The 22,335-nt window shown below is 38.0% G+C and overlaps 1 protein-coding gene and 1 non-coding gene across 2 annotated transcripts in view; one reads left to right on the top strand and one right to left on the bottom strand.

The window, feature by feature from the left end:
• LOC112631452 (protein PRRC2C-like) overlaps positions 1-22,335 on the top strand; it is a 48,269-nt gene that overhangs the window by 3,049 nt on the left and 22,885 nt on the right. The window contains 12 exon segments of the mRNA XM_025396613.1: positions 1,875-2,096; positions 6,583-6,665; positions 7,622-7,755; positions 7,836-7,923; positions 9,208-9,352; positions 12,110-12,163; positions 16,948-17,565; position 18,194; positions 20,086-20,255; positions 20,685-20,934; positions 21,916-22,074; positions 22,077-22,113. Coding sequence (XP_025252398.1) covers positions 1,875-2,096; positions 6,583-6,665; positions 7,622-7,755; positions 7,836-7,923; positions 9,208-9,352; positions 12,110-12,163; positions 16,948-17,565; position 18,194; positions 20,086-20,255; positions 20,685-20,934; positions 21,916-22,074; positions 22,077-22,113 — 1,961 coding nt within the window.
• On the bottom strand, positions 4,127-4,230 carry LOC112632245. The gene has a single exon (XR_003121311.1). It is a non-coding gene; the product is annotated as a U6 spliceosomal RNA (small nuclear RNA).

The raw sequence follows: 22,335 nt of genomic DNA, 5'->3' as shown, positions 1-22,335 counted from the left end.
AGAAATGTGTAATCTTTTGCCTTGCATCCAACTTACTAAATCAAAATGTACATGTTAACAAGATGTCCAGGTGACTTTCATGTATATCAATGTTTGGACTTTTTTATATTAGTAAGTTTTTGAGCAAGCTTCCCTAATATATAACTATTTACTTACTACTATATTAATATTTGGTGATTCCTCACTTTCTGAGCTCAAACTGAGGAAACAAGTAATTTTGGATAGTGAGGGATAGTTTATGTACATTACAAAGCAAAAACTAAAAATAGAAGTATAAAATTTTTGAGGGATTTTTAAATGTCTTCTTAATTGTGATAGCTTCATATTGTCATTACCAAGTATCTTAAAGGACCTTGTTTACATGGGGAGGTTCATCTATGACAGAAGTGTTTACAAATTCCGTATTTCTTTTTTTTTTTTTTTGAGACAGAGTCTCGCTCTTGTCACCCAGGTTGGAGTGCAGTGGCGCGATCTCGGCTGACTGCGAGCCCCGCCTCCCGGGTTCACGCCATTCTCCTGCGTCAGCCTCAGCCTCTCCAGTAGCTGGGACTACAGGCGCCCGTGACCACGCCCGGCTAATTTTGTATATTTTTAGTAGAGATGGGGTTTTGCCATGTTAGCCAGGATGGTCTCGATCTCCTGACCGCGTGATCCGCCCACCTCGGCCTCCCAAAGTGCTGGGATTACAGGCGTGAGCCACCGTGCCCGGCACAAATTCTGTATTTCTAATAACCTGATATATTTTATATTTTTTGGCTCTTATCAGATCTAAATAAATCTAAATTTTATTTTTATTTTTCAAGCGTCATAATGTGGTTGGTGTGTTTGTATTAGAAATAGATGTGCCAACTCCTCTTTTCTTGTTCAGTTGAATTTTCAGTTATCTATTGCTGCATAACAAATTCAGCAATGTAAAACAACAAACTGAACTATACTTATGATATCCCACTGTATCTGAAGGTCAGGAATCCAGGATCAGCTTAGCTTGAGGTTCTGGCCAAGGGACTCCTCTCTCAAAGCTGCAGTTAAGCTGTCTAAAGATGACTTGACTGGGGCTATACTTCCAAACTGGTGTAGCTATTGGCTCTTTACTTTCATGGTCTCTTAGTGGGGCTGCTTATGACATGGCTTCTGCAGAATAAATGATGAGAGACAGATATCCTCCACCCAAGACAGAAGCCCACAGTCTTTAATAACTTAATCTGGAAAGGGACATGCTATCACTTCTGCCATATTCTACAGGTTACACAGACCAACCCTGCTATATTGTGAGAAGAGACTACACATGGTGTAAATACCAGAAGATAAAGATAATTTGGGCTATCCAGGAGACTGGTTACAATGCAGTGTTTCTTAGCAAAACCACCTAGCTGTTTTATTTGGTTAAGTGTAGTTACACCAGATAATTTCACACAGTCCGTTCACTTGGGGGCATCTGTAACTAGCAATGATATACTGGAAACAGACAAATGAGAATATCACTGTCAACCCTTCCAGATTGTAGAAGTCCCATCTTCCTTCCCTCAGGAAACCTCAGGTGTGTCACTCTGAAACATGGCCATCTGATATAGGGAGAGCAGTGATTTTCATCTCTATACCAAATATTGTTAAAGCCTCATAGAGAAGTTCTAATATTTTCTTCTCCCACCCCAGTATTTGCTTGTGGTGACACCCTCTGAGGTACATCCTCTCCACTTTGGAAGTCACTACTACCCAAACACCTTGAAAGCATTAGTAGGACCTGGATTAGACTTTTCCTGCTCTTTCACTTTGCTTACTTGCTTTCATGTTCCTGAAATGTGCCTGGTTTGGTTTCAGTTTTTTCCATTTTCAGATTTTTATCTTTTTCCTTTTTTCTCTGCTTTCATACTAGATGTTCTTGTTGGAGAGATGGTGGTAAGGCTGCTGGCTCACCTTCGTCATCTGATCAGGATGAAAAGCTCCCTGGCCAGGATGAAAGCATAGCTGGAACATCAGAGCAAAATGATATCCTCAAAGTGGTAGAAAAGAGGATAGCTTGTGGTCCTCCACAGGCTAAACTGAATGGACAGCAGGCTGCTCTCGCTTCCCAGTATAGAGCCATGATGCCTCCTTATGTGAGTATTGTTAAATGAACAAGCAGTCAAACAAGAGGCTTTTGATCTAGGGTCCGAGGAGCGAATTGTTACAGGGAAAAGTTTAGGTCTTTATTTTCGTTAACATCTAACTAAAAATTGGCATTTTCTTTTATTGTATGGTATATTGTGAGAAGGGACTACACGTGGTGTAAATACCAGAAGATAGAGATCATTTGGGCTATCCGGGAAACTGGTTACCAAGCAGTGTTTCTTAGCAAAACCACCTAGCTGTTTTATTTGGGTAAGTGTAGTTGTACCATATAGGAAACAAATCACAGAACTATCAGCAGTGTCTTTATTATTAACAGAGATTGTAGATGTTTTCATATCACATTACATTCAACATTACTTCAAAATAATTATTAGACCCATAGATAATGATCTAATAAAGAAACACATACATTACCATACCACAGATTTATTTTGTAAATACAGAGAACAATTACACTAAAATTCTGTTTAATATAATTGTTTTTCTTTGCAATATTTTTGTATTTTACATTATGCATTTAAAATGTTTTCCTGAGAGGAAGTCCATAGGATTCATCAGACTGCCAAAGGGGTGGTTCATGGAAAAAAAGATAAAGAACACTTGCTGTAGTTTCAAGGTTTTTATTTGTGTACTTTTAATATTTTTGTCAAACTTTTTTTTGTTTTGTTTTTTTGGAGACAGAGTCTTGCTCTTTTGCCCAGGCTGGAGTGCAGTGGTGTGATCTCAGCTCACTGCAACCTCTGCCCCCTGGGTTCAAGCAATTCTTGTGCCTCAGCCTCCTGAGTAGCTGGAATTACAGGCATGTGCCACCACGCCTGTTTTTTTGTTTTTTTGTTTGTTTGTTTGTTTGTTTTTAAGTAGAGTTGGGGTTTTGCCATGTTGGCAAGGCTGGTTTTGAACTCCTGGCCTCAAGTAGTCCGCCCACTTTGGCCCTTCAGAGTGTTCGGATTACAGACATGAGCCATCTCGCCTGGCCTTTAAACTTTTTTTTAATGGAAAGTTTTAAACATCTGCAAAAATAAAGATAACAGTGCAGTGAATCTGCCTCTTTTCCCACCACTTTTCTTTTTGGAAACAGAGTCTCGCTCTGTCACCCAGGCTATAGTGCAGTGCCATGATCTCGGCTCACTGCAACCTCTGCCTCCTAGGTTCAAGCAATTCTCCTGCCTTAGCCTCCTTAAGTAACTGGGATTATAGCCGCCCACTACCATACCTGGGTAATTTTTGTATTTTTAGTAGAGACAATTTTGCCATGTTGGCAAGGCTGGTCTTGAACTCCTAACCTCAAGTGATCCACCCACCTCAGCCTCCCGAAGTGCTGGGATTACAGGTGTGAGTCACCATGCCTGCTCTTTTCCTACCACTTTGGATTACGAAAGCAAATTCAAAATATTTCTATTTTAGTAAATATTAAATATTTAGTAAATATTAAATATTTCATCAGTAAATATTTCTATTTTAAAGGATAAAGACTTGGGGAGAAAGTTTGCAATGCTGTTATCATACCTTAAAAGAAAACTAATTCCTTGATATTCTCGAATATTATGTTAGTGTCCCAGTAATTGTCTCATAATTAGGATCCAGGCAACATCCATTCCTTGAGATTGGTTCATATTTCTTTTAAGAATCTTGTTACCTACAGATATCTCCATCTCCTGTTTCCTTTGGTGCTTATCTGTTTTAATTTGTTAACCTGTAAAGTTCCTCAGATTTTGGATTTTGTTGATTCTATCTTTAGTTTCATTTAATACATACTCTTACACCCACCCCTGCCCTCCTGCCACATTTTCTAAATTATTAGTTAGATTTGGTGTCCTCGTTCTTTGTTTACTGTCAGCCCAATGTAAAGTTGTAAAGCAAGTCACATGTGCCTGGATACATACATTTACTTTTCCAGGAGACTCATTACTCTCATAGGAAACAAAAATCTAGGTCATATTTATTTAGTTTAACTTCTAATATTTGAATCCTAAATATCCATCATACTTTCCATTCCTTCATATTGGTGTTGTTATTTTAAAATATGGAATGCTTCATAAATTTGCATGCTATTTTTATGCAGGGACTGTGCTGATCTTCTCTATATTCTTCCAATTTTGCTGCCAAAGTGAGCATATACATTACTATTTTTAATCATTCTAGACTAACAGAGGGAAATGAATGATTAAGTACAATTACTTGTTAAATGTTTTTTGCTCTGATGCCCAGGCTGGAGTGCAGTGGCACCATCTCCGCTCACTGCAGCCTCCACCTCCCAGGTTCAAGTGATTCTCCTGCCTCAACCTTCCAAGTGGCTGGGATTACAGGGGCACGCCACCACACCCAGCTAATTTTTGTATTTTTAGTAGAGACAGGGTGTCACCATGTTAGCTGGGCTAGTCTTGATCTCCTGACTTCAGGTGATCTATCCTCCTTGGCTTCCCAAAGTGCTGGGATTACAGGTGTCAACCACTGTGCCTGACCGTTAAATGTTTTCCTAAAAGAAGTTTAGGAGTATGCTGACCTGGCCTTGAAAAATGATTTATACCCATTAGAAATCGGTAGGAAAAAAAATTCCTTTTTTTCTAATCATTTTCAATTTGTGCTACCAAAGATCCCTGAACTTTCAAGTGAGAGGGTAGGATAGGAAAGAGGGGAGACCAAGTGGGCATCATTCCCACTTTCATCAGCGATTATATTTGAATAATGTGTTCCGCTAATTAACAAAAACATTTAAATATCACTACTATATACTGAGAATTTAAAATTTGTTTCTATAATGAATTTTCTGGCAAATTCCTAGACTTTAAGCATTTAAGACCACATGAAATTATGCCTGGAATGACCAGATGAAGGATTTAATGCAGCTTTAGCTATGAACATATGCCTCCAGTAGTGTCTTTATTAACTTCAGTATAGAAGTGTGATGCTACTGAAAATTCTCCAGAGTATCCCTCAAAGTTTCCCCAGCTGAGTTTCAGCTGTTGCTGGGCTTAATTAACATTGCTTCTACTGACTTAAGAGAAATTTCTTCTTTTTCTTCTTCTTCTTGTTCTTTTTTTTTTTTTTAAAGACGAAGTCTCACTCTGGCGCCAGGCTGGAGTGCAGTGGTGCTATCTCAGCTCACTGCAACCTCTGCCTCCTGGGGTCAAGTGATTCTCGTGTCTCAGCGTCCTGAGTAACTGGGATTACAGGCGCACCCACCACACCCAGCTAGTTTTTTTGTATTTTTAGTAGAGACAGGGTTTCACCATGTTAGCCAGGATGGTCTCCATCTCCTGACCTAGTGATCCACCCACCTCGGCCTCCCAAAGTGCTGGGATTGCAGGTGTGAGCCACTGCACCTGGCCCAGAATTTTCATCTTTAGACAGCATAATCATATAAACATCCTTGCTTCAAATGTAAGGTAATTTTCTTATCTAACACATAGTTACTACTTTCTTTTTAGAAAAACTAGTCTTCTATTTTAGGATATAAATTGTGTTTTTACAGTAATATAATTTCATATTATTTACATAATTTTACTTGGATATAAGCAAATAGTAAATGACCAAGCTATTCTTTGACACTTCCTCCCTTCAAAATCATAGGATGAATCCCTTGGTGTTATTTATTCTCAGAATCTATCTTATGTCTTCTCTTAAGTTTAGTTTCCCAGAGCCAAGTTCCTACAGAGAATAATATCTGGACCTGTTTGGGACTGTTTATAATGATCATTTGTGCAGTAATTTGATTGAGAATTCACCTATGCCATATCCGTAGAAAATTTTTGGGTAGCTCTCTGTCCCCCTTTTCCAACTCAGTTCCTTGGATTGTGGACTGTCCCTTAATTTTATCTGAACTGAGTTCTTCTTCCCTACCCCTGCTACCCCTACTTTTTTCTTTTTGAGGTGCTGGGGCTGGGGACTGATGTTATCCTCCTTATCCACAAATCTGCCTCTAATTATTCTACTCCTGCTTATGGAGGAAGGCCTACAGCATCTGCTTTTCAAATATTTTCACTTTGCTGTTTGCTGGGGTACATGTGTGTATATATCCTGTTGATGCAGTTACTTTAATTTATATCTTATTGATACAGTTACTTTAATGCAATTTTACATTACATATCTCGATACAGTTACTTTAATGTGTACATACCTTGTTAATACAATTACTTTAATGTAATTTTATCAATATAATGCAGAAGTCTTTCATATGATGTGCTCTACTCTATTTGTAAAGAGTTGGTAGAGGCAATGGCCTTGGAAATGGGTTGCTATTGAGGATGAGTGATTATCTATGCTAGCAGGTAACATTCATTAATAGTTTTATTCATTTTAATCATTGTTTCTATAAATTATAACTTCAGGCCTAGGCTCAGATTTTTATGTATTTATATGTGTGTGTGTGTGTGTGTGTGTGTGTGTGTGTGTGTGTATATATATATATATATATAATTTTTTTAAATAACTGGGTTGCTAAATTTATCAAAATTTTTTGTTTCCTTCATTCAGATGTTTCAACAGTATCCAAGGATGACATATCCTCCTCTACATGGTCCCATGAGATTCCCACCTTCTTTATCTGAAGGAAACAAGTAAGGCTATTAAATGATTAAAGTCTGTAAGGAATATGTATATGCTTGTTAAGATTTCCTGAAGGTGGAGTGGATTGTGTGATTTTGAGTTGTGTAATTGATCGTTTTCCTGTCCTCACAGTACAGTTGTCATTAATAAATAATTGGCTAACTCTTATAAGACAGACCAGATATAATTCATTCTTTTAAACATTTAAATTAATTTACATAGGATTTTGAAAACTGAAAACCAGGCCGGGCACAGTGGCTCAACCCTGTAATCCCAGCACTTTGGGAGGCCAAGGTGGGTGGATCACAGGAGGTCAGGAGTTCAAGGCCAGCCTGGCCAGCATGGTGAAATGCTGTTTCTACTAAAAAAAAATACAAAAAATTGGCCGGACATGGTGGTGTGCACCTGTAATCCCAGCTACTCGGGAGGCTGAGGCAGGAGAATTGCTTGAACCTGGCAGGCAGAAGTTGCAGTGAACTGAGATTGTGCCACTGCACTCTGGCCTAGGCGACAGAGCGAGACTCCGTCTCGAAAAAAAAGAAAACTGAAAACCATGGTCCTAAAATTGATGACACTTGTTTTTCTCCTCTTCCTTTCATGTTATGGACTCCTCCTTTTTTTTTTTTTGCTTATTATGTGAGACTTGATCATCCTCTTGAATTATTTTCCTCAAAATTATGTGTTTTGAAGTTAGTTTTATTCATATTGTTATCCTTTAGCATATATTTGTTTTATCTTAAATGTTTGAGAATTCTTAAAAACTGTGTCAGCTGTTACTTAAGAGTTACGTATTATCCTATAATTACGTATTAATATTAATTTTTTCATACATGTCAATGCAGATCATATTATATATCTTGGTGTAGAAAACACTAATGTCGAAATGAACTAAATTCCAATCTTTTAGTATTCTCCCAATTTAGTATCATAAACTTTTGTGTCTTTTCCATGACATGCCTTTCATTAGAGGCCTCCGAGGAAGAGGCCCACCTCCTTCATGGGCCTCAGAGCCTGAACGCCCATCCATTCTTAGTGCATCAGAACTAAAGGAGCTTGATAATTTTGATAACCTAGATGCTGAAGCTGATGAGGGTTGGGCAGGTAAGAGGCAAAATTAATTAAGTGCTTTAAATTGTTAGATGCTTTCAAGCAGCCAGTCTGAGTTTTCCTTAATTTAATAGGTGCTCAGATGGAAGTAGATTATACAGAGCAACTAAATTTCAGTGATGATGATGAACAAGGAAGTAACAGTCCTAAAGAGAATAACAGGTAAGTTGTGGTATGTTTTACTAATAACAGTATGAAATTTGTTGATACAATATTAACTACTTATGCAGAGAGGCTTTATTAATAGACAATTGTTATTTGTAGAATTTATATATTCTCAGAAGTTTTACTAAATAGAAGGTGATTAATGAGCTAGATTAATACAGTATACAGCTAATCCGTTAATTAAAATGTGTTGCGTCTCAAGAAAGTTGATTTAAAAACTTTTAGGGCCGGATGCAGTGGCTCATGTCTGTAATCCCAGCACTTTGGGAGTCTGAGGCAGGCAGATCACTTGAGGTCAGGAGCTCAAGACCAGCTTGGCCAACATGGTGAAACCCTGTCTCTACTAAAAATACAAAAATTATCCAGGTGTGGTGGCACATGCCTATAATCCCAGCTACTCAGGAGGCTGAGGCAGGAGAACCACTTGAATCTGGGAGGCGGAGGTTGCATTGAGCTGAGATCATGCCACTGCACTCCAGTCTGGGTGACAGAGCAAGACTGTATCTCAAAAAAAGATATTTAGGTATTTGGCACCTAGTTTGGAGATCTTTTGAGAATTTGTATTAGGAACAATTTTAAACTGTTACTTGCTTGGCCTGATCCATATTTATAAAATTGGAGAATAATTCCCTGGGTAACTACAGCTGCTTCAGGTCCTCGATTTCTTAAAACTTAGTAAACTGCATTAGGGCCTTAGAAAATGGGGAGTTTTTTGTTTCTTTTTCCTTCATTCTGGAATATTGGAGCACCAGTCAGGAATATATGGGTTATATATCGTAAATGTTGGGCTTTTAAAATATATGGAAGTTTGTAAGCACATTTGACATAATTTTTCAGTTATGGCATTGTGACAAACAATCGTTTTATGATCATGTAAGAGATACCTGTGATTTGCTGTGGCTTTGCAAAAATACTGTAGTTTATCTTTTTATTAAATCAGAATAAATTAGAATGCAGTTAAATAATAATTCCAATATTACCCAGTTATATTTGGATTATATTTCTTACATAGAGGAGATAGGAAATTATGTGATTATATTCTTTGGCCAGGATATATGCCTGACGTGTGTGTTTAGATTTGACAACTACTGTATTGCACTTTCATAGTATATATTTATTGAAAGAAGAAATTAGCACTAGTAGGTCACATACGCATCTCATTCCTTAATACATTCCCCCCCAGAAACCATACCGAAATAATTTTTTTTAATTGCCAAAAAAAATGTATGTACTTACGATACAGTTGGTCCACTTTATTTTTTCTGCATTTTGATTTTTCAGTGAGGATCAAGGTTCGAAAGCCTCTGAAAACAATGGAAACAAAAAAGAAGCAGATGAAGTTTCCAACGCTAAATCATCTTCTCAAATACCTGCCCAACCATCAGTAGCAAAAGTTCCCTTTGGGAAAGGACCTTCATTTAATCAGGTTTGTTGGACTCATGGAGATCCCTGTTATTTCAAGGATTATCTTGAATTAGTCTTATCACTGAGTGGAATGGGACTTAGGAAAAGGGAACTGTGTATTTTTTCTTGAATAGTCTTGAATCTATCATAATTTTGATTGCATTTAACCAGAATTATCAGTAGAGTAGCTAAAATTAAGTAAAACTAAAGTTTCACCCTTTTCACCTTATGATACAGCTCAGTCATAGCAAAGTGTAGGGATGACATTTTTCTAAAATAAAATAAGCATTGCTGAAGTGCTTTACAGTTTATTGAATACTTAAATACTAGTCATTCTTTTTGTGTGAATGGTACACTATCTGTAGGGAAATCACATAGTGAGTAGGGACATCTAAAGTCTGAATCATTTTGAAGAACATTGTGAATGAAGGGAAATGTGTGTGCAATAGATATTTGAACCTACTTCTGAGATGGTAAACGGTTGCAAAAGATGCATTATAAACTGGGAATAAAAAGGGCTACTTTCAAGGGAGTCCGCTTATCTCTTTATTAAGGAATCAGTATAATTAGCATGTATTTGTTGGATTCATACAAAATAGATGGAGGAACTTGTCCCTTCTGAGGGCTAAAAGGAGGTAGCTAACAGTTTCTTTGACAGGAAAAAAAGTCAGTAAGAAGTGTGACTAAGTAGCATAATCATAGAGGGTACAAAATAAATTCTTCGAGAATTCATTTAAGGTAGAAAGCTGCAGAAGACTAAGTACGTGAGCTAATTCTTAAGCATGATTTAGCCAGTATACAAAGGGAATATAGCTATTATAAGCAGTGGAAACACATGTAGAGAAGTATGAGAAAACACGGCACATTCAAGAAATTCTAAGTAGTTTGATATGGGAGAGAGGTAGACTATATAAGAACCACTTCTTAAAAATGTATGCTCTACAATGGTTTTAATCTTAAGGCATTGATGATCCATTGAAGAATAAATTTATGAACCCTGAAAAAGAATAATTTTTAAAATAACATTTTAATAAAATTTTTTGTGTGACTTTTTTATTGGCATAATGGGGAATGAGAATTTTTCGTGAAAGAATAGAGGAATAGATGGAATATGTCTTTGACTTTTTTTGTGACAGTGGTATGTATATTAGCAAGTGAATGTTTCATATATTTTGTTCCATTATGTTTTAGATTTTAAGATCTCATGTTTTTAGTTTGCCACTAGAAACGAATTGAGCTTACATAAATAAAATTTAGTAATTAGAGGTATAGCTCTCCCCAGTCAGATTTTCTGGATCAGAATTCCAGAACAGTTAGACTAAAATTCTTTTTTTCCCTCTTGAGACAGAGCCTTGCTGTTTCACCCAGGCTGGAGTGCAGTTGTGCGATCTTGGCTCACTGCAACCTCCACCTCGTGGGCTCAAGAGATTCTTGTGCCTCAGCCTCCCGACTAGCTGGGACTACAGTGGTGTGCCCCTACACCCGGCTAATTTTTGTATTTTTAGTAGGGAAGAGGTTTCACCACGTTGGCCAGGCTGATTTTGAACTCCTGGCCTCAAATGACCCACCGGCCTCAGCCTTCCAAAGTGCTGGGATTACAGGTGTGAGCCACCACGCCTGGCTAAAATTTTTGTTGTAAAGTGCATTTGAGATTCTAACCTTGTTGAAATAGCAGAGTGATTCCATAAAAAGTAATCTTGTAATGAGTGATATGCTTTTATTTAAAAATAGAGAAGGAGAAAGATGTTTAGGAATCTTGTGATATTGAGAAAATCAGTACATTGAGAAATATTTCTTTTTTTTTTTTTTTGAGATGGAGTCTTGATCTGACTCCCAGGCTGTAATGCAGTGACATGATCTTGGCTCACTGCAACCTCTGCCTCTCAGGTTCAAGCAATTCTTCTGCCTCAGCCTTCCAAGTAGCTGAGATTACAGGCGCCCACCACCATGCCCGGCTAATTTTTGTGTTTTTAGTAGAGATAGGTTTCACCATGTTGGCCTGGCTGGTGTCTAACTCCTGACCTTGTGATCCACCCGCCTTGGCCTCCCAGAGTGCTAGGCTTACAGGCGTGAGCTACCGCGCCCTGCTGAAATATTTCTAATAGATATATTTTTCCTTTTTCTTTGCTTTTTTGAGACGGACGGAGTCTTGCTCTGTCACCCAGGCTGGAGTGCAGTGGCACGATCTTCGCTCACTGCAACCTCCACCTCTCAGGTTCAAGCAATTCTCCTGTCTCAGCCTCCAGAGTAGCTGGGATTACAGGCGCCCGCCACCACACCTGGCTAATGTTTGTATTTTTAGTAGAGATAGGGTTTTGCCATGTTGGCCAGGCTGGTCTTGAACTCCTGACCTCAGGCGATCCGCCTACCTTGACTTCCCAAAGTGCTGGGATTACAGGCGTGAATCACCGCACCTGGCCGATATATATTTTTTTTATATGTTTATTTTTAAGTAATTCTTTCAGGCTGGTGCAGTGGCTCACACCTGTAATCCCAGCACTTTGGGAGGCTGAGGCAGGCGGATCATTTGAGGTCAGGAGTTCGAGACCAGCCTGGCTAACACGGCAAAACCCTGTCTCTACTAAAAATGCAAAATTACCCGGTCGTGTTGGCACACACCTGTAATCCCAGGTATTTAGCAGGCTGAGGCATGAGAATTGCTTGGCGCTGGGAGACAGAGGTTGCAGTGAGCCAAGATCATGCCACTGCATTCCAGCATGGGCGACAGAGCAAGACTGTCTCCAAAATAATAACAGTAATTCTTTCTTCTTTGTAATAGGAACGTGGAACATCTTCACATCTGCCACCACCTCCAAAGTTGCTTGCACAGCAGGTAAATTTTAACTAAATGCTTGTTTATGGATTATATGTTTTATTTGACCTTTTGTTTTGTTTTGGTGGAAAGACACCAAATTTTTTATTTAAAACTTTTATGAAACAGTTACTAACTTTTTACCTTGTGACTCTTACATGTCTTACTCTTCATCCTTTTCATTTTCATTCTCAGTTGATAAGCATGCTCCAAGTTTCACTAAGAAAATAAGAAGTACCTAGGAGATAACTTTTTTTTTTTCCATTTCACTGTATACTTTTTCTTCCTATTGTTTTTGCTGCTAAGGACACTTTTTTACTTTGTTCCTTGTATCCTTTTCTACTTTTGATAATGTTATCTCTCATCTTTTCAGAAAAACAACTTCACAAAGACCTCTCTGTTAACATTACTCCATCCCACTACCTTCCATCCCATTGCAGTGTCTACCCTATTTCTCTGTTCTCCATCAGTGAAATTGTTTTAGTGAGCTATTTATACTTACCATCTTTTGCTGCTCATTCTTTCATTAGCACTCTCCAGGCATGCTTTCTTTTCCCACTCTACCTTTGAAACTATTATTATCAGAGTCAATGATGACTTCCATCTTGACAAATTCAGTTTTCTTGTCTTCATCTCATTTAAATCTCAGCTGAGTCATTGACGTAGTTGATTACTCCATCCCTCTTGTGTATATGCATATATTTTTAGAGACAGGCTCTTGCTTTCTGGCCCAGGCTGGAGTGCAGTGGTGTAATCATAGCTCACTGTCACCTGGACTCCTGGGCTCAAGGGGGTCCTCTCACCTCCCCAGCAGCTGGGGCTACAGGTGCACACCACCACACTGGGCTAATTTTTTGCAGAGACAGGGTCTCGCCTTCATGTCCAGGCTGCTCTCGAACTCCTAGACTCAAGCCATCCACCTTGACCTCCCAAAGTGCTGGAATTACAGACTTGAGCCACCATCCCTGGCCTATCCTTAAAACACTTTTTTTCCTACTTGCATCTGAGACACCTCACTATTTTGTTTTTCTTTGCTTTGTATTCCTTCTGGGCCTCCTACACTTCGAGTGTTGGAGAACTAAGTCTTGTTCTCAGTCTGTTTTAAAAATCTGTATCCTTTTCCTTGGGAATGTCTTCTATGAGCTGATGGCATTCAAATGTACATTTAGGCCAAAAAGCTTTGCCCTGACTTTTAAGAGTCATATATTCAACAATCAACTCAACATGTCCACTTGGATCTCTAGTAAACAGCTCAAATATGTCCAAACCATAACACACACCCCCACTTACCCTATGTATCCACAGTGCTGCTTCTCCTGTCTTTCCTATTGCAGGTAATGGCATTATTATTCACATATTTGCTAAGGTTGAAACTTAGAAGTTACTCTTAACTCTTTTTTTTACCCTACATCTAGCTTTATCAGCAAAATGTCACCTCTACCTTCAAAATATACACTGACTGCTTGCTACCACCTCTTACTTTCCTTTGAACTATTGGAGTGGGTTCTTGACAGATACTGCTTGCCTCTTATGCTGCCTGCTCACTTGCCACCTTCATCCCATATTCTCCTGTAGTAGTTGTTGTCTTTTTAAAACTATGTATTAGGTCCATTACTCCTTGTTCAGGTCCTTCTCATGATCTTTCAGATCTCTGTCTACTTTTCTAATTTCATCTGCTGTTCTCACCACATACACATTGCTCTTCCTGACTTCTTTACTTGTTCTTTCTTACAAGCAGATTTTCTTTTCCTGAAATCCTTGTTATGATCAGGATCTCCAGACCTTCTCTAATCACCCTACTGGGATATCTGCACGTATCACAACCATCACCATCATTTCCAGCAATCCCTCTCCTCATAACCACTGAAAGCTCTTTATAGCATTTCTGCATACACAGAAGCTAAAACTAAAACGTGTAGAAAAAAGTATAGAAGATCAAGTGTTCATGAACTTGGAGCTGACAAAGTTTTCTTTGATAAATAAGACCTTGGCCACGAATTAGAAAGGAAAAACAGTTGGTCAGTTGGACTTTGAAGAACATTTCCCAAAGAATGCAAAGATATGTTGCAGAAAAAAATCTTCCTAATACATCTGATGAAGGACTTGTATCTAAGCTTTTTTTTTTTTTTTTTTGCAGCAGGGTTGTGTTCTGTTCCCCAGGCTGGAACACAATCTCAGCTCATTGTAGCCTAAACCTCCTGGGCTCAAGCGATCCTCCTGCCTCAGCCTACCAAGTAGCTGGGACCACAGGTATGCGCCTCTATGCCCGGCTAATTTTTTATCTTTTTGTAGAGATTGGGTTTCGCCGTGTTGCCCAGGCTAGTCTTGAACTCCTGAGCTCAAGCAGTCCTCCTGCTTTGGCCTCCCGAAGTGCTGGGATTACAGATGTGAGCCACCATGTCCAGCCTGGGCCGTTTTTGTTTTTGTTTTTGTTTTTTTTAATATCTTACAACTCAATAATAAGTAGTTAAACAAAAAGACTTGAACATTTGTTTCTGAAAAGAAAATGTAAGAATGCCCAGTATGCACATGGAAAATTACTCAGTATCTTTAGTTATTAGGGAAATGCAAGTTAAAATCACTGAGATTTTACTACACTGCCAAAATTAAAGACTGATGACACCATGTGTTGGCAAGGATGTACAGAGCAGCTGGCAACCTTATCCACTGGAAAACCTTATAACCACTTTGGAAAACAGTTTGGCAGTTTCTTGTAAATGAAATATATATTTACCATATGACACAGGATTTCCACTTCTAGCTGTTTATCCAACAGCCATGAAAACGTTCATTTATGCAAAGACTTATGCATGAATGTTCATAGCTGTTTTATTCATAGTTTAAAAACTGGAAGCAACCCACATGTCTATCATACATGAAACAGCATGCCCACAATGGAATACTATCCAGCAGTAAAATGGAGCAAACTACTCATACATAAAATAACCTCAGTGCCATTATACTTAGCAAAAGAAGTTTATATAAAAGACGAAAGAAAGGACAAACAAAACTTTATACAAGGTTAGGGTCCGGGTGCTTGGGGCCACAGGGGGAGGAAGAGGAGTGATGGAAATGCTGTGTCTGCATTGGAGCAGTGGTTACACAGGTGTATCATTTGTCCAAACTCATCAAACTATACACTTAAAATATGTGCAGCACGTTTTTAAGTAAATTTTACTTCTCTGAAGTGAATTGTGTAAATTAGGTACTTATATATTTGGTTTTTCAGCTTATCTCTGAGCTGTGGATGAAGAAACTCAGCACCAGAGAGCTGAAGTAGTTTGCATATGATAGCACTATTAGTACATGGTAGTCTGCATTCATTTAAAAAGACATTCAGTCAAGTGTTTTCGTTGTATCATTGTTTAATCTTTTTGTAAGCATTCCAGCTGGGTTACATACGGCTTTTAAGATTTCTTCGGCCGGGCGCGGTGGCTCAAGCCTGTAATCCCAGCACTTTGGGAGGCCGAGATGGGCGGATCACGAGGTCAGGAGATCGAGACCATCCTGGCTATCATGGTGAAACCCCGTCTCTACTAAAAATTACAAAAAACTAGCCGGGCGAGGTGGCGGGCGCCTGTAGTCCCAGCTACTTGGGAGGCTGAGGCAGGAGAATGGCGTAAACCCGGGAGGCGGAGCTTGCAGTGAGCTGAGATCCGGCCACTGCACTCCAGCCTGGGCGACAGAGCGAGACTCCATCTCAAAAAAAAAAAAAAAAAAGATTTCTTCACCTAGGCCAGGCGCGGTGGCTCAACCCTGTAATCCCAGCACTTTGGGAGGCCGAGACGGGCGGATCACGAGGTCAGGAGATCGAGACCATCCTGGCTAACACGGTGAAACACCGTCTCTACTAAAAAATACAAAAAATTAGCCTGGCGCGGTGGTGGGTGCCTGTAGTCCCAGCTACTTGGGAGGCTGAGGCAGGAGAATGGCGTAAACCCGGGAGGCGGAGCTTGCAGTGAGCTGAGATCCAGCCACTGCACTCCAGCCTGGGCGACAGAGCGAGACTCCGTCTCAAAAAAAAAAAAAAAAAAAAGATTTCTTCACCCTAGTAGCTTTTAAAATCAGTATGTTAAAGAAATTTTTTTGTTACTTTTATTGTTTTTGCATTGTTGCAAGCAGTGATTTTAAAAGCTGTCATTGTTTTGTAACACATTAATGAAAATTCAGTCATTGAAACTTGGATCTTTCAGATGATCCTCCCATTCTCCACTCCGGGTTCTAGATAGCTTTTCTGGATCTTTCAGTCTAAAGATAGAACTTTTCTTCACCCAGACTAATTTGTAGGAATTTCTTCTTTGGGGTATCATTACAGCACTGTCTCTGTCTTTTTCACCTTGCTTCTTTGGCTCTGTGCTTTTTACCTGTAGCTGTACCTTAATTTTCTCAGAGCTAAACATGCCATCATTTTGGATATTTAATACCTTCATTTCTCTCTCTCAGGCATTCCAGCTGTGGCAGCAGCTTCTAAAGCATTCATGCTAAATTTCCTTTGTCTCTAACTAGATTTTGAGATTCACTGTTGTGCTTCTAATTTTATTCAACAAATACTGAATGAGCAACAATGTCTGGCACAATAAATAGGTACATACTCAGTAAACATTGGAGAGCTGGATTAATCTGGTCTTAGTTTGGTGAATTATCTAGATGTAATATATTTCCCATCTTATGTGTTTTCATTTTAATGTGTATGTTCATCAGAGAAATTTCTGATACTTTTGTGGGGTTTTTCCTTCTCCATGCCTGATACCCAATGTTAGTCAGAAATAGAGTTGTCATACTCATCTGATACCTTAATGTTTCAGCATCCACCTCCAGATCGACAGGCAGTACCTGGAAGACCGGGCCCCTTTCCCTCCAAGCAGCAAGTAGCTGATGAAGATGAAATATGGAAGCAAAGACGAAGACAACAGTCAGAAATTTCTGCAGCAGTAGAACGTGCTCGTAAACGGCGTGAAGAGGAAGAGCGAAGAATGGAAGAACAAAGGAAGGCGGCTTGTGCAGAGAAACTGAAACGATTGGATGAGAAGCTTGGCATCCTGGAAAAACAACCATCTCCAGAGGAAATTAGGGAAAGGGAGCGAGAAAAAGAACGGGAGCATGAGAAAGAACTTGAAAAAGAACAAGAACAGGAACGAGAGAAGGAGAGGGAAAAAGAGAGGGAGAGACAGCAGGAAAAGGAGAAAGAGCTGGAGAAGGAGCAGGAAAAACAAAGAGAAATGGAGAAAGAAAGAAAGCAAGAAAAAGAAAAAGAACTAGAACGGCAGAAAGAAAAGGAAAAAGAACTACAAAAGATGAAAGAACAAGAAAAGGAATGTGAGCTGGAGAAGGAAAGGGAGAAATTAGAGGAGAAAATTGAACCCAGAGAACCTAATTTGGAGCCCATGGTAGAAAAACAAGAAAGTGAAAACAACTGTAATAAAGTTTTGGTAGTCTTCTTCATTCTCTTTTATAAACTTTACAAAGAGCTTTTTGTTGGTTACAGTTTGGGGGTTGTATATTTTAAATATATGTCATCAAAATAAAAACGATTGTTTTATGATAGCATTTCCAGTACAAAATATGGGCTAGAGCCATGTTTTCTAATTCTGTATATGAACAGACATCCCTGAAGTGTTTCTCAGTTATTAGATGGGCTTCATTTCTGTTTTATCTGCAGAATTGTATTGACTTCCTAGTCACATATACTGATTCTCCCCCTGCTTTTTTCTGACTCCAAGACATTTAACTAAACAAAATCTCATTTGTTCACATGCATGAATACCTCTAAAAGTGAACTGGCATAGAGCTTAATGAGAATGTTGGATTATCATCATTAAATGACTGCACCTAGCTCATAATTTCAGGTTTGCTGTTTAATCAGTTTAAACATGCAAGCTTCCATGGTGTAGTTGATATGTTATTAAACTGTAGTTTCCTAGAGTAATTATACTTTAAAATAAAATTCTTTTTCTAGATCTAATCAACTTTTTTGTTCTTCTCCAAGTTGGCTTGTAGACTGATTAATGGCATTCAAATATAGTATAAAGTCTTGGCAAAGTTAAAGTTCAGGGTTTTTTGTTGTTGTTTTTTGAGACAGAGTCTCACTCTGTCTCCAGGCTGGAGTGCAATGGTGGAATCTCAGCTCACTGCAAACTCTGCCTCCCGGGTTCAAGCCATTCTCCTGCCCCAGCCTCCCGAGTAGCTGGGACTACAGGCGCATTTCACTGCAACCAGCTAATTTTTGTATTTTTAGTAGGGACGGGGTTTCACCATGTTGGCCAGAATAGTCCCGATCTCTTGACCTTGTGATCCGCCTACCTCGGCCTCTCAAACTACTGGGATTATAGACGTGAGCCACCGCGCCTGGGCTAAAGTTTAGTTTTAATGAACGACTTGAATTAAAATAGAAATGCAGTTTTATTTCAGTGTATTTTCTGATGTGGAAATATTGTAAGTTTTCTAACCTGACCTCTCATGCTCTTTTCTACAAGGCACTGCTGTTTAAAATAATAAGAATGTGTTTTTAAAAATAAAGTTTTTATTTATATGCAGGGTTACCTTCAAACTTGACTCTTAATGTAACCGTAAGAGTATGAGTATTTTATCTTTAACTTTTTTTATGAAATAAAGGCCATATGAAATAAAGGCCATAAAGGCCAAAAAGGCCTTCATGGATCATTTGTTAAGACTCTAAGATTTCAGATTTTTTTCGTAGTAATCAATCTAGAGAAACTGTGCTATTGATAGTGGGCTTATATTACATAAGTACTTATGAAGATTGCTCGTAACACCAAAATAGTGAAATAAAGTGTTCACAAGAGAAAGGAAAACATTATCATAGTTTAATAAGTTTTATTTGTGCTTTTATTTTCATTCACATTTTATATATTCTCATGGCAAGCTAATTTTAGCTTGGTTTAACAGTGAGATATACCCATGTGATTTTTTTTCCCCCCTCAATTCTGATACTAGACACATACAATTTTTTTGTTTGTTTTAATGCTCTCTGAGATGTTCTCAAGACACATGTGATTTTAAAGTCAGTGCCTATGTAGCTCTTCTTCTTCCAGTGTATTATTTTCCCTTTCAACATTCTTTTTTTTTTTTTTTTTGATGTGTTGCCCAGACTGGTCTCAAATTCCCAGGCTCCAGTGACCCTCTCACCTCAGCCTCCTTAGTAACTGTTATTACAGTCGTGCACCACCATGACCTGCTCACTCTTTTACAACATTCTTAATATTGAATGTAATCCAAGCAATAAAAATGTTATTTGTGATTCTTAACAGCATGCTTTTACATTGGGAGATAATCTTCCATTTTAAATTCATTACTAGTCATTTGAGAAAAGAATTGTAATAAGCATGGCTTTGTAATTGTGACAAATGACATTCTAGAATGAATTATGTTTGAAGATAACTGGTGATCACTCTGTTGTCTTCAGACTTAAACTCATTAGTTTTCCTTATAGATAATAGTCCCTTTATCCAATAAATAACTAAACTCATTAGTCTTCCTTATAGATTATAGTCCCTTTATCTAATAAATAACTAAATAAACCAACATGCTCTCTTTTTAAGTGTTTGTAGGCCATTTGTGTTTTCATGTAGATTTTAATGAACTACCAGTAAATACTGACAATTACATTGATGTTTATTGAAACAAAAAAATAGGTAGAGTTGGAAATGTTTCATTATTTAAAAAAAAATCAAACATAGATTTTATATGATGAAGCATTTGGATCTCTGCTCTCCATCTCTAAGAATGCAGCTTTTAGGAAATCTAAGGTTTTGATAATCTAATGTTACCTCATTGATAACTACCAATGTTAAAGTAGAAAATAATGCTTTAGGGTATGGAGGATATTTTCTTCCTCATTAACTTTTATTATACCTCAGTCTGTATAAAAATCATGTGTTTGATAAGTGTCATAGATGAATACCTTTCACCTTTTCTTTGAGCAGAGGAGGAACCCGTTTTCACTAGACAAGACAGCAATCGCAGTGAAAAGGAAGCCACACCAGTGGTGCATGAAACAGAACCAGAATCAGGGTCTCAACCTCGGCGGGCTGTATTATCTGGCTATTTCAAACAGTTTCAGAAGTCTTTACCTCCACGATTCCAGCGGCAGCAGGTAATGATAAAAATATTTTATCATGTATGTCTGATTGAAATGGTTATTATGCAATAATCTGGGAAATTAGACATAAAACTTATAATGCATAAAGCACACAAAGTTCCCTTGAAATTATTTTTCTTTGTAAATAAAAGTTAATGTGGGTTTTACCTTGACCTTCTGTGTCATTCCTTTTGATCTTCTGCCTCATTTATAGACACCATCTTCCATTTCTAGGAGATAGATTATACAGTGCTTGAGTATAAGGTAAAATGTTACAGTTCATCTTTCAGTCTTTTGTCTTGCCAACTCTAACTGTTAAATATCTTTTGAACTCTTACTTTTCCTTCAAGGATTCAAAACAGGTGATTATTTTGTGATATGATTGATTATATTAATTTGTCATGTGGAACTAAAATCTCAAGATATGGGATCTTACTTTTTCAGGAACAGATGAAACAGCAGCAGTGGCAGCAGCAGCAACAGCAAGGTGTACTTCCACAGACTGTTCCTTCACAACCATCCAGTAGTTCTGTCCCTCCTCCACCACACAGACCTCTTTATCAGCCTATGCAGCCTCATCCTCAGCATTTGGCTTCTATGGGTTTTGATCCAAGGTGGCTCATGATGCAGTCCTACATGGATCCTCGAATGATGTCAGGCAGACCTGCTATGGATATTCCACCCATTCATCCTGGTCAGTTGAATTTGCATTTATAGTTTTACAGGATCAAAATTTTTTTTTCCCTGCTTTGAGTTTCAGTTCCTTTGAGAGTTGTAATCTAGGAAAAACTTAAACCTCTAGATTTTTAATCAAAATTATGTAACTTTCAGCATCAAGTAATTAAATATCTGACACTCATATTGCTTATGTGGCAAGAACAAAATACTACTTCATTTCTGTTTTGTGAGTATTATTTAAAACTTCAGATGGAAATAAGTATGTCTTATTAACAGTATCTGTTATTGGCTACGTTGTTTTTCTTCTTTAAAGTGTTCTCGGCATTTGAATTTTGTCCATACATTATGATCTGTTCTTTTTCAAGTTCCTCTTCCATCATTTACCAACCTAACACTTGCATTTCCTTATAGGTTAGAGGGGGAAAAAAAGTGAATTTAGTAGTCTTTTATGGAATCCATCAGAATAAATCTAGATAATCTATTACCAAAATGTTACAGAGGAAAATTTAGGGATGATAAGCTGATCACAAATCATGATTTTTAAATTTATACTGGTATTTGGAAATTTAAGTGGCATATTTTGTAGAATATTGACCAACTAAGGTAGATTAATGGAATTTAGGAAAGAATTTTCTCTGGAAGTTATGGTATAATTTTCATGATGTTTGTATTGACACCCAGAGTCACAGTACTTGGTGTCTGATTTTTATATGCATAATATTTTATTTCTTTTGAAGTGAAACAGGCCGCTATTGTGATTTTGCTGATTTTGCTTCCTCAGTTCTTAAATGCAATTTTTATTTAACAGCAGTGATAAAATTTCATTCACAGAACAACCCTTACATAATTTCCACCAATCTTTTACTCAGGAAAAAAATGCTTTTAATATGGAGAATTCCATGTAACAATTAGTAATCTGTATTATATGTCTATCATGATTTTGTTTCTTTCATTTTTCAAAAGCCTCATTTCACCTTTTTCTCAACTTTCGTTACAGGAATGATTCCTCCTAAACCGTTAATGAGAAGAGACCAGATGGAAGAGTCACCAAACAGTTCTGAGTCATTTGAGCATATAGCTCGATCTGCAAGAGATCATGCAATTTCTCTTTCTGAGCCTCGTATGCTGTGGGGGTCAGATCCCTATCCTCATGCTGAGCTACTCCCAAAGCAACAGAAGAGCCTAAGGATGTAAGGTAATAAATTATTTCAATTTAATAGACTATACAGAATATTTTGGTAAAAGGAAAACTGTATAGTGTTTCTGAAGATCATTCCAATTTAGGACTGAAGCATAAATCTGGTTTCCTTCTATTTAATTTAGCATACTACACTTACTCCTTGGACATATTCTCTGTATTCATTAGGGCATTTTGTAACCTGGTTTTGTACTCAATTGTATGCTGTAATTTAGTATT

Source organism: Theropithecus gelada, chromosome 9 (genome assembly GCF_003255815.1).
Source record: "Theropithecus gelada isolate Dixy chromosome 9, Tgel_1.0, whole genome shotgun sequence".
In the NCBI taxonomy this organism is placed as follows: Eukaryota; Metazoa; Chordata; class Mammalia; order Primates; family Cercopithecidae; genus Theropithecus; species Theropithecus gelada.
Note: the sequence above shows the minus strand (reverse complement) of the source record. Positions and strands in the feature narration are given on the sequence as shown.